The 12,979-nt window shown below is 33.3% G+C and overlaps 1 protein-coding gene across 7 annotated transcripts; it reads left to right on the top strand.

The window, feature by feature from the left end:
- Positions 1-63: 63 nt before the first annotated feature.
- Positions 64-8,943, top strand: LOC132271550 (serine/arginine-rich splicing factor SR34A-like). 7 transcript variants are annotated; one of them, XM_059772966.1, is made up of 13 exons: positions 64-218; positions 1,952-2,077; positions 2,176-2,241; positions 2,369-2,443; positions 2,526-2,637; positions 2,780-2,826; positions 2,940-2,997; positions 7,385-7,434; positions 7,533-7,589; positions 7,960-8,039; positions 8,147-8,191; positions 8,391-8,436; positions 8,632-8,943. In XM_059772966.1, the coding sequence occupies exons 2-13, from the start codon at positions 1,991-1,993 to the stop codon at positions 8,650-8,652; spliced, it is 744 nt and encodes a 247-aa protein (XP_059628949.1). In that variant the 5' UTR covers positions 64-218; positions 1,952-1,990; the 3' UTR covers positions 8,653-8,943. The 7 variants fall into 7 exon arrangements, with proteins under 7 accessions (XP_059628949.1, XP_059628948.1, XP_059628947.1 ...); XM_059772965.1 differs by having other exon boundaries at positions 8,120-8,191; XM_059772968.1 differs by lacking the exon at positions 8,391-8,436 and adding an exon at positions 8,295-8,331 and having other exon boundaries at positions 65-218; positions 8,632-8,772.
- The last annotated feature ends 4,036 nt before the right edge of the window (positions 8,944-12,979 follow it).

Here is a 12,979-nt window from a genome sequence, read left to right as displayed (position 1 = left end):
ACAATAAAACTAAATTCTTTTATACATGTTTTCTGTCGTGTTATCCCCAATTCCCAAGTTCCCACCGTGCGTTTTTTTTCTGTTTTTTTTTTTTGTGGTCGTCTTACCTCTGGAGGTAGGAAGGGGTGAGAAACCCTAGCTCAACGACAACTCGGTCTCTACGGTCCAAGGAAGGCGAATCACTTGGTAGAACCAGCATTCGAGTTCTCTCTACTCCGGTATGTTAATGTTTTAGGACCTAAATGTTTGTTTTTATCAGTTTATTAGCAACAAAGCTCACAATTTTCCTTCTTGTAGTTTCACGATTCATTGAAATGGACTTTATTTCGCAAATCGGTGATAACCTCAGTCATTGCTGTCCCTTTATGCTACAACTCCATCTAACTACTCTATATATGTATACGCACAAACGCATATATAGAAAAAAAAAATTCTAATAATGCTCTGTTAAGCAAATGAATTTGTGTGATGGCGAAATGGAGCATTGTGAGGACTGTGAAGAGTGTGTTTGGATTTCAGAAACGAGATGGATTGAAATGAGTTTAAAAGAAATGGGTTTCTTTGTTTTGCCCTCAAAGTATCTATGTGGTCACTGTTTGGGTTTCAAGATCCGCATAAAGAAGTTCAAATTGCTTAGAAAAATATGTAATTCCTTTCCGTAATGCGAATCCCAGTAAAGGGCTGAACACATGACTAGAAAATATTTGCAAAGCCAAACGGAACTGATTAAACTTTACCGAATGTATAAATTCAATGTCTGTACATCCTTGATGAATGTTCAGTGAAGGATTACAACTCCACTATTTAGAAGTTGTTTGATTTTTCGCGCTGTTGATCATCTGTAGTCTATGTTGTTGAATTGACCGAAATTCTGTCATTCAAACCCGCATTCTATGTTGGTTTGATTTTGTGATAACAGTTATCTTATGCTGGTGCAGTATATAAAGTGATTATCAGAACTTTTTATCTTAGTGGGCTTTTTACTTTCTTTTTTTTTCTCCTGACAGCAATGGTTGAGCTCCAACCAACATTATTCTCCTGTAAATATAGGATTGAACACTAGTATTTGGTGACATGTTGTGAGATCAATCATGGTATTCTAGTTTATTGTTTAATGTTTATATAGTTTTATCATGGTCCAGGATTTTTAAATTATATAATTCTCATTTGTTGAAAATTGACTGTCAGTCACTTACCCAGGAAAAAAAAGGAGAACAAAAAAAGAAAAAGAAAAAGAAAGAAAAATGGACCATCATTTACAGTTGCTCTGATGCATATATGACATATGGACTCTAAATAGGGAGAATGGTGACATTATGCCTTCTTTATTACCCGAACACATACTTCTAACAACATAAAAAAATAGAATATTGAGGAAATATTGCATATTATCCAGGGCCATTTTCTTCATTGCAGTTAAAAGAAATCTGAATAAGGTAATTGCATGAATCTATAGCAAGCTCACCTCATCTCATGACACAAATGCTTTCTTCATGATAGATGTCAAGCTGTTGGACAAATATGAGCTTTGGAATCATACATAGGAATGTAGATGGGGAGTGGGAGATGTCAGGGTGGAGTTGTGGGGAATTATATATAATTGGAGGTTCTTGCTTTCACTCTCAGAAGGTTTATGCATCTGCAAAAATTTAGAGAAGATGAACATACCAAATTTCATTTCAAATAAATTATAGCTGTGGAGCATCTTGGAGCATGTAGCAATTTATCAAAAAAAATCTTGGAGCATGTGAGCAATGGAGATTGTGGAGCACCGCTCACCTCAAGGATTGCTCTCTTGGTTTGCTTCATAGTTTTGCTTTTTCTTTATTTTTGTTATTGCCAAAATGAGTAGGCAGAGATTAAAAAAAATGAATATCAGAATGAGTTTCTAATATTTTGGAAAACAATTACACTGTAGCTCTATTTGTAAGGTTTCGTCTTCTGTATGCAGCGAACGTGTGCTCGCTAAGCAGCCTATCTGGTTCATAAAATGAGTGGTCGTTTTTCTCGCACAATTTATGTTGGAAACCTGCCTGCAGATATAAAAGAATGGGAAATTGAAGATCTATTTTACAAGGTTTGAGGCTTGGGAGTACATGATTCTTGCTGTTCCTCATACTCAAAGCTGTAACAATTGTTGGCATGCGTGAAATATACATTGTTGCTGTTTTGCAGTATGGCCGAATATTGGATATTGAATTGAAAATTCCACCTCGTCCTCCCTGTTATTGTTTTGTGGAGGTACTAGTTTTCATTTCTACTACTAGTACTACTACCACCACTACTACTATAAGTTTGGGTGTTTCTTAGTTGCATGAGCACGAATTCAGTTTTTTGGATGATCTCTCTCTCTACTTTTTTTTACCAGTTTGATAATTCTCGGGATGCGGAAGATGCAATCAGGCGTCGAGATGGCTATAATTTTGATGGTTGCCGTCTAAGGGTAATAAGAGCTTTCAACTATTTCACATGTTTCCATATTTTTGTCTTTCCTTGATAAATTTCTCATTTGTTCCTTGATACAGGTTGAGTTTGCACGTGGTGGTAGGGGGCAATCATCCTCAATTGATCATCGTGGTGGCAGTGGTGGAGACCGTGGAGGGCGTTATGGCACTTCACACCATTCTGAATTTCGAGGTGCCACTAGAATCAAAATTAATATTGGAGTGTCCTGTATGCAAATTGTGTTTGTTTGTCCACCACCTTTACATAATTAGTTCTAGGTTTGTTTTAGACATCTTTAAATAATTCTGAGTGCAAACCATATTTTGATACACAGTTATTGTCCGAGGGCTTCCTTCGTCTGGTTCATGGCAAGATTTGAAGGTAAGGGAATTATTATTCTTGCAAACATAGTATATGTTATTAAGCACTTGTTTATTTATTTAATTTTACACCTGCACAGCCATGGTGGTAATATGGTGGGAAAATGATTGCAGGATCATATGCGAAAAGCTGGCGATGTGTGTTTTGCTGAAGTTTCCCGTGACAGTGAGGGTATGGCACACTATCATTACTACTAACATTTTTGTTACGATGATATATGAGTGTAGAAGGTCACAAACTGATTATACCATTGTCACTTTGGTTAAAAATTGATGCATGGATGTAGGGCTATAAATGTGTAGAGTGGTTGGGCTTTTCAAACTTGGATTGAATAAATCACATACTGATTATGCCATTGTCACTTTAGTATGTATGTAGGGCTATAAATGAGTAGAGTGGTTGGGCTTTTCAAACTTGGATTGAACAAATTAACTTTCATCAAGATGCGATCAGGCTTTGACCTTCTATCCCGAATTTTATGGATCTTCTAAACTGAGTTTATCTCAATCAATGTTCTATTAGATTGGTTCTTTACATAGTCTAAGGGTGCTTATGAGTTCGTCAAGCTGAGTTCAAGACAAATCCCCATAAGTTAAGGACCTTTAAAATGTTGCGAGTTTGGCCCCTTTTATACATGGGTCAGTCTCAAATGAGCCTTTGATTGAATTGACCATGAGCTGAGCCTTGAGTATCTCAGTCCGTTTCACAGTATTATATATGTTTTAGATTTGATTTGGAGCTAAAAGATATGTTCTTTGCTTTTGTTAAATATAAAATGGCTTCATGGGTTAGAGTTCTATCTATTTCTGCTTGTGCTGATTGAATCTATGGTGGCAACAAGGGGTCAAGAGGTGATATTTTAAGGTGGCAAAAGAAATCACTTTTAAGGTTTTTTTTTGAGGGATTACAAGCATTGGGACATGGACTTTGATGCACTATAGGGGATGATGAAGGAAAGGATGCCTAATATTATGATTTTTATTAGCATACTGAGATGTTATCAACTTAGCTTATTAGCAATTCATGATGCGTGGGGAAAGCAAAAAGGTATAGATCGATTGCAGGAAAATTCGCACTAAAAGTTCAAAACATTAAAGTACAAAGAGAATAATTTTCATATTAGTACCCCTCTTTTAAATTTTTGCTGACTGGCTTTGGAATACTGAAAGGTTAGGGACCTAGTAGACCTACATTAGGTAATGTCTTTTAGACTTCGTATTTAATTAAAGGAAAATCAACAAGACATTGTGTTGGAGAAAAGACATTAGTTGTTGCAGGCAGTCTTGTTTAGGCTTCTGATTCATTCTCTTTTCTTATTGGATTATGCTAGCTAGGTTGAATTCACATAGAAATTATCTTTCTTGCACCTTTTGCTTATTATGTTATATTAAAAATTGTTTTGCCAGATATTTTTCTTCATTGTAGGGTTCTCTCTCTCAGCACCCATAATTTAAATAACACCACAATCTATCACGTCTTTCCTTACTTGAATAGTCTCACGAACGTATATTTTTAAAATTTTAACATTGCTTGCCTTAACTCTATGCATTTCTGCTATTTTATTCATGAACATGTAATTTTTTTTTTGGAAATTTATGAGCAATTATTTGGCTGTCCAATATTTTGGTCTGATAATTGATTTGTAGAATTTTACCTTCTAATTTAAGAAGTATATGATAAACACACAATATACCTGGAGCACTTCCATTTTACACATCTTGGTTTAGGTGTATGATCTGTGTAATCTCTAGTATCTCTCGTTGTAAGTAATTGAGTCTAGATAATGTTTACCTTTTGCTATTTCTTGATACTTGATCTTCATTTTTTTGCACTTGTATTTTTAGTTTTATTAAATTCGAATTCGATATTCAGTTTTAGTCCTTATCTAATCCTTCTTATCTTAAACCTTCTTGATTCTAGATGTTCCTCTTTAGGTATCTCATTTAGCACTTATTCCTGCTTTTGTTTCATCAAATGGATCAATTTTTTCAGCCAATAGCACAGCAAATAGCATACACCATGTGGCTTTATTTTGAATGTATGATAGGCTAAATGTTGATATTTGACATAAGCGTATAGTAATTGGCAATTCAGTGTTTCTCTTACTGTTGTCTTACTATAGTCTCAAGTCTGCTTTATCATATTGTAATATCTACTTGTGACTTTTTTCTTTCTGAAGCCACCATTATATCATAAGCTTTATCCATTCATAATCAATTCTTCGATATATTTCTGCTGCTGTTCTGCTGCCTCTACTATTCTTTCTACTACAACTACTACAATTAATGATAAAGCTGCATGCATGCTGTTGCTGATTACTGATTAGAGTAATATAGACCAATATCTTAAACTACCTGGCTAGACCCATATATTGACAAATCCAAAGATCTGAAATATATCCTTGTGGCTCTCTCTCTCTTTCTCTCTCTCTCACGCGCGCGCACGCCTTCTGCAATCAATTTGCTTTATCATGTTATAATATCTACTTGTGACTTTTTTCTTTTCTGAAGCCACCATATTACATTTTTGTGGACCCTATCATAAGTTTTATTCATTCATAATCAATACTTAGAAATATTTCTGCTGCCTCTACTACACTTTCTACTACGACTGCTACATTTAATCATGAAGTTGTTAGCATGCTGTTACTGAATATAGACCATTGTCTTAAACTAGCTGTGTAGACCTATATATCTACCAATCCTAAGATCTGAAAGATATCCTTGTGGCTCTTTCTCTCTCTTTCACACAAACACACGCATTACTGATAAGAGGATATCCTTGTGGCTCTCTCTCTCTCTTTCACACACACACACACACACACACACATTTTGCAATCAATCTACTGAATCATAGCTTTTGAATCCAAGTGCAAGAAATTTTGAGCCATTGAAAAGTGACGGTGTGGGACAGGCAACATGTTTAAGGGTGGGCAGAAGAAGTTGAGAGGTAAAATTTATATACTATGATGCAAGGGTAAGGACATTTTCAGTTCTGGTACCGCCACGACAGGGTCTTGGGGAGGGAGGATTTGAGACTAGCCTAATCTTTAATATTTCACAAAGTGGCTGTTTTGAGGCTCAAACTTGGTCAACGGCATCAATAACTGTTGTACCGCTGAAGCGACACTGGTGCCTAAGCGTTCCACTGTCAAACTTGTGCCAGGGCCCTTATACTATGGTGCAAGGATGCCCCTTTAAAATGAGACTAGAAAGAAATGTGAAATTGTAGGGCTAGGACACAAATGACAGGGATGCCATCACTGTTTTCAAGAGTGAAGCACAATTTGTGAGACAGCAGATGTGATGAGTGCTTAACGGGAAAGAAGGCGCTAAAATAGAAGGAAAGGTTTTCAAGTTCGTTCTCTGCAAATCCTGCAAATACTTTTTCTCCCAAGTTTTCTGCTCCTTTAAAGACAAATTAGTGTCCTAGTAGGTAAAACATTCCAACCCGTAGTGCACTGGTTAGGAAACGTCCATTTTTGGTTGATAGATATTTTTAGAGAATTTCAATGATAAAGGACTGAAACAATCAAGGATTATATTAAATTTTAGTTAAGGATAAGAGAGTTCAAGGATCATAATGGATAAGGTGATATTATTACATGTATATCTCGTTAAAGAAAATAACATTGAGAAAATACTTGTAAAACAGAAAAGAAAAAAAAAAAAATTGCACTTGTAGAACTTGGTAGGATTTTGTCTCTTGAAGAAGAATGATTAAGCTTTCAAGTTTAATCATTTTCCATGAATTCTACTACCTATTTATTATGTTGATGATTAGGCCAAAGGGATTATGAGAAAGCATCAAAATTTGTTTTGTCATGACCTGAAGGTATTGTTTTGAGTAAATGGGTAGATTGTCCTAGAGAAGGTGAAATTTGATTTTACCTTGACTGGGTCAAACCGTCAAACAAAGTTAATGATCCAAAGAATACAAACCATTCGTGGCATTTTGATGCCACTGAAAGACAGGTCCATGAATTGAGCCTGAATGTATGGTTTGCTTGCCATAGCAAGGTTAAATGAACTATAGTTTAGTAACTGAACTATTGCATGTTACAGAACATATGCAGTTGTACAAGCAACTGTGGATTCTGTAGTTTCAACTTTCAATATGTACAGTTGGTGTGAGGTTTAAAATGTCGGATACCATAATCTGTGGTCAGCAAAAAGTACCAACACCTTGTATTTGTTGGAAATATAATTCTGCTTTACAATCTAATCTCGTAAATTAGATTTTTGTATGGCTGAACTGTGATAGTAGGAGGATGTAGTTATGTGATCAATACTCAATTATATATGCCTTACCTTTCTAAATGCTGGTGTACTCGTGATCAATGCTCAATACATGCCATTTGCATATCGAGTCTTCTACAATGTTACTCCTGTCCCTGATAGCTCTACAGTACATGTACTGTAATCAATATCTATTATCTAATAATCTCTTATTTAGAGATGCAGTGATGCCATTTTGTTTTTGTGAAGTGCTGTCAATATTGTTTCTTGTGAAAAATTGGGATGACAGCTGTAGTAAGAATGTGGGCTTGTGTATTCAGGAACCTTTGGTCTGGTTGATTATACTAATTATGAAGACATGAAATATGCTGTAAGTTATGCATAGAATCTACTCCTTGCTGTATAATTGTTACCATTCTGTTTGTTATTCGTCCAATTCAGCAGCTCATGTGTTCTTGTGCTACTCAGATTCGGAAACTTGATGACACCGAATTTAAAAATCCATGGACAAGAACTTACGTTCGGGTAATGTTCAGTTATTCTTTTTTGGATGCAAATGTTTATTTATTTTTTCATTCTCTTTGCTTCTATGATTATTTGAATTACTTTTTATAGTTCTCTGCATGTATTCAAATTATGTACTCTCCTTTAGGATGACTCTTTTCAGGCATTCTCTAGCGTTTAAAATACAATTCTTGTAATATTTATAGATGAAACAAAACTTGCTTACCTTCAGCCTGCCTGTTCTTTTTCAAATATGCTTGTAGTGTTTCTTGAGTAATATTGGAGGGTGTGGGATCATAACATTAATTTTTGCATGCAAGTAGTGTTGTTTTTAGTGTAATGTTCCTATTTGATATGTTTGCTCTGTTGTTTGTTGGTACGTGAATGGTAGGTGAAGAGATACGAGCGCAGTCCATCCAGAAGCCGAAGTAGGAGCCGAAGTAGAAGCAGAAGTTTGAGAAGGAATAGGAGGTATGAATTGCTATATTTCTCTACGAGAGTCGTGGACATATACATGCCTGAGATTTTCACTGGTTGTTTTTCTTCTGCAGCAAATCATTAGAAGGTTCTGTTTGCAGGTCGCCATCAAAATCTAGATCTGCATCACCTGTCAAGCGGTCCAGGTAGTTGGGGATTGGTTGTATTCGTCATGTTTATGTTTTGCCTTCTGGTTTCTATTTCTTAGTTCTATCAACATTTTGGTTTTCCATTAATGAAAATATGCAGACTGAAATCCAGGTCACGGTCAGCATCTCATTGACAGGTATAAACTTTTTTTGAATTTGAATGTATGGGAAATAATTGAAACAATATGGTCTGCAGATCGGTGATGGATCCTGTCTACTTAACTACAAACTATAAAAGAAGGGTATGCTGCTACAATTAATAGGATATAAGACTAACAAAACTGGAGGAATTTAAGGGTGTGTTTTGTAGTCAAGTTAGAATGGTGACCAAAAGTCTAGCAACAGATTTACCACTTTGTAGTAGTTTAAGCTTGCTTACTTTTTGAAGTTTTGGATGAAAATTTCTGGATTCTTATTGATGTTTGATTTCTTATCAGGTGCGATCGGATAGTGCTTGACTCTTCACAATATAATTGGGAAGTTTTCGTTGCCTGCTTGGGACAGGTTGGAGCATGTCTTAGCGGTCGAATTACCGGAACATGTTTTGTTTTTTTAGAACTTGATATGGCCAGATGACAACCATCTTGAAGTTCAAGGACCCTGTGAAAATACTCAATCTGACATTATTAACAGCACTCACTATGTGCATGGTTTATGTGCATTTTTGTTGCATGGAAGAGATGTTAAGTTGTTTGTCATTGAATATATGTTGGGATTCCTTTTGAATTGATGGGTCTATTTTTCTGCAACTTGAATATATTGTGGTTGAGTTCGAGCTAACAAAAAAAACAAAAAATTAATTAAAATATATGTACATGAACTAAGGAAATAGCTCTACCGAACTAGATGCTCTATCCGGTGGCTTAGTTGGTAGAGAGTCAAGTTCTCTGATTGTGTTCGTGTTTCCCTTTATTAGGGAAAAAAAAAAAAAAGGTTGAAAAAGACTTTTGAGGCGTTAAGTAATTTATTCAACCTCATGTTTGTAGCTTTACCATAACCTAGAGAATGGTTATGTTTTAAAAAATTGCTGTAACGACACATTATTTTTATATGAATTTTTAACGGGGATTAAGAATTTAAATAAAATTTATGCTAATTTATTATGTTATTTATACATTTGACTTAATATTAATTATTATAATTTTATTACAAAGGTCACCATATCTATTAATTGAATTTGTTTTATTACATTATTTATATAGATAGGCATACTCCCTCTTTTATAATGAATGAAAAATTATAAAAAAATTAGTTAAGCCGGTTTAATAAACACAATGTCGAGGATATAGATCCGGATGAGAAATAAAATGGGTTAGGTAGTAGTCTAACATTTATCCGTTATAGTTGATAGCTAGACCCATCCTTGATTGGGTGCCACACTAAGCGCTCAGCTCAAATGTGTTCGAATGTACCATCCTAGATTGATAGACCTGTGAGACGTGCGGTTCAACAACAAACCCAAAGGGATACTAAATTATGTGTCCTTGTCTTAATTTATCTATAGCTATCAATAGTAAAATAATAATAATAATAATTATTATTATTATTATATATTACTAATTATTAATATTAAATAAAAGTGATTTGTAAATAAATAAATAAACAGAAAAAGATTATTGTTAGTTGTGCATGTTAGAATCATACCAGTTCAAAACAGTTTTTGATACATAAAGTCAAATTTATTTTTTAGAAAAGATATGGCAACTTTTTAAAATTAAATATAACTCCTATTAATTAAAGGAAATATATATGATTCATAAACTTCCATCTCCAGTCTAAAATTCCCATAAAACCTAATTAATTTAGGGTTTGCCTGTAAGATATGTGAACCAATTAGGAAACATAGCAAACACAAAATTTATAAAAAGCCGTGAGAGCTTATGCTCCATACGCACAAAGCTTTTGTTGGTTGCCTTCGCCTCTCTCTAGATTTTTCTCTCATATATATATATATAATTGTCTGCGAAAGATGTCTGCGAGCGAGCTTGCTTGTACCTATGCTTCTCTGATCCTTCATGATGACGGCCTCTCAATCACTGTAAGTCTCGATATTATCTCTATTGATCTGTTGGTTTCATCTACATTTTTTTTTTTTTTTTGTTGGTGCTGCTCTTTCTATTTTTTTATTTTTATTTTGATACATAAACATGTACATATGTTTGGAATATTTTAATAAAAATAATAAATATTCAATAGTATCAAGTTATATTCAATATTATTGTTTATTTCTTCCCATTAGATATTGGGTTCAATTTGGATGTGACAGGTTTAGGCTTAAATTATAAAAAGAAGCTTACAAAAAAAAAAAAAAAAAAACATTATATGTATAAATCTTTATATATATATATATATATTGCACTTCTCTTTCTATATATATATATATATTCAGCTGTGACATGCATTGGCAGGCCGAGAAGATTGCTACATTGGCAAAAGCAGCAAACGTGAAAGTGGAGTCGTACTGGCCAAGTCTCTTTGCAAAGCTTTTGGAGAAGAGGAATATTGATGACCTCATAATGAACGTTGGCTCTGGTGGGGGTGGTGCTGCCGTCGCCACAGTTGCTACTCCGGCAGGTGGTGCCGCTGCCACCCCTGACGCTCCCGCAGTTAATGAGAAAAAGGTATACATAATTTTTTTTACTTATTTATCCTATTTACTTTAGTGATTGGTACTATTATAGATCAATTATAATTAATTTATTGACCAATATTTTTTTGCCCCGCCCAATATTGCAGGAAGAAGCCAAGGAAGAGAGTGATGATGAGATGATGTTCAGCTTGTTTGATTAGAGACTCCTTTCATTATGTTTACTTCCTTATTTTCCAAGAAAAGTTAGGTCTAATCACTTGAGTACGTGGTTAGAGATCAAGGTTTTGTTTTTTCTTTGAGAAATTAGGATTGTTGGTTGTGTACATTATGGCATAGATTTTCTTAGAAGAATTGAACTTAAAATCTTTTGTTTTTTTAGTTCAGTTTATTTTAAATATAAGGTTTTGAACAATATTCAGGTGATTCAATTTGTTGATCGTTATAATTTACATGGATTTCTCTTTTTGTTGAATTGATTATATACCGAACATTATTTCCTAGAAACAAAATTGAGCCTAAGACAAGAATCTCAAAGGAGGTTATTTTATTTTATTATTATTATTTTTTAATGTGTTAATAAATTGAGTCTAGAAACATAAAAAAAGAAAATCAAATAATAATAATAACTGAAAAGAATTTTATAAGAGTATTTAGATATATACTCTAATAAAATAATAATAATAAGTGAAAAGATATATACTTTTATAAAATTCTTGAATACTTCGATGAGGGACATCTGATGAATAATTCAATAATTAAAAAGTCCTAAAATACGTTACCTTCGAGATATCATAAAAATTCTTGTGCTTGGTTCCGGCGTGATGCCTGGTGCACGAGAGTCATGATACACTATCACTAGATTACGTCCTAATAGCACGTTTGATTTGAATAATTTTAAATTTTAAATTTTACATTAACACAGCACTTTCTTTTTGCATCTCAGGGTCTGTTTGGTTAGCCGAAATTTGATAGTGGAAAGTAAAAGGAAAAGAGAGTAAAGTAAATGAAAAAAAAATTTAGTTTCTATTATGCATTTGGTTAGTATGAACTTTTTTAAAAAAAATTGTGAGAAAATATTGTTTCATGAGTTTAGATGGCAGAAAAGTGAAAAGAAAATAATTTTATATACCAAAACTACCCTTACTAATTTAATATAAATAATATACATAGCATAAAAAAGTATATAAGATTGGGTTATATATATATATATATATATATATATATATATATATATATGTCCAAATACAAATTTGGTAATTGAATAGTTTTTTAATTTTTTTTAATTTTAATTTTTTATTTTAAGGTTGCAATATATATTAGGACTCTCCTATTAATTCACTTCTTTTGTGAGTGGAAAAAAGTTCTAATTTTAAGAATCATAATCTAATAACAGAATTCTAATATATCTATGAAGAAAGAGACGAATGAATAAACAATTAATAAGGGCATAATAGGGAATCAAAATATAATTATACTAGAATTTTTCGGTATTTTTTGGAGGAAACATTTTCAGGAAAATTAACTACTTGCGAAAATATTACTTTTTTAAAATTTTCTTTTTCTTTCTTGCTATTTCACGCTAACCAAACTAACCCTTAAAGAAAAGTTTCAAGAAAAAATTAAGCAAAAATAGGATTTTTCACTTCAAAAAATTTAGTTCTATTTCTATGGAAACTTGTATAAAGTTGAACAATCCTTAATTCTGAGCAAGTTTTACCAATTTTTTTTGGTAGGTAAGTTTTACCAGTTTTCTTCTGGCCTGTCCAAAGCCTAATGTCACTTCGGCATATTTAGTTATTTTGGTAGAAAATCTCTCATAAAGTATTACCATACTCCTAAATTAAAAACATTGAAAAAAATTTAGTTCAAACTTTAACTTAATTCATCTCAAAATTAAATTCTAAGGCACCAATTATGAACACAAATTCAACAAAGGAATTGAGGAATGGAAGCTATGTTTGATTGGTTATTTTATCTAAAAGAAACTCCCAACAATTTAATGTCATGAAGATGTGAGGGGTAATAAAAGGCTGATTGAAAGGAGATTTTTGTGTCTTTAAATTCTCCAATGAAGTGGACGAGTTAAAAAGAATAGCACAAAAACTAAATAAAAATCAAAAAAACAAAAAATACATGTGATTCACTGAGGTCATGTTTGGTGTGAGTGAATGGAATCAAATGAAGTGGGAATGAAA

The sequence above is a fragment of the Cornus florida genome, unplaced genomic scaffold (genome assembly GCF_030987335.1).
Source record: "Cornus florida cultivar Cherokee Brave unplaced genomic scaffold, ASM3098733v1 CherokeeBrave_3.0.0_Hap2_Chr08, whole genome shotgun sequence".
Classification (NCBI taxonomy): Eukaryota; Viridiplantae; Streptophyta; class Magnoliopsida; order Cornales; family Cornaceae; genus Cornus; species Cornus florida.
The sequence above is the reverse complement of the archived record's forward strand: the minus strand, read 5'-3'. Positions and strand labels throughout refer to the sequence as shown.

Coding starts and splice junctions, on each gene's coding strand:
- LOC132271550 (XM_059772962.1), top strand. CDS start 1,991: ATGAGTGGTCGTTTTTCTCGCACAATTTATGTTGGAAACCTGCCTGCA. Junction 2,998..7,384: donor AGTTTCCCGTGACAGTGAGG/GTATGGCACACT, acceptor TTGTGTATTCAG/GAACCTTTGGTCTGGTTGAT. Junction 7,590..7,959: donor GGACAAGAACTTACGTTCGG/GTAATGTTCAGT, acceptor CGTGAATGGTAG/GTGAAGAGATACGAGCGCAG.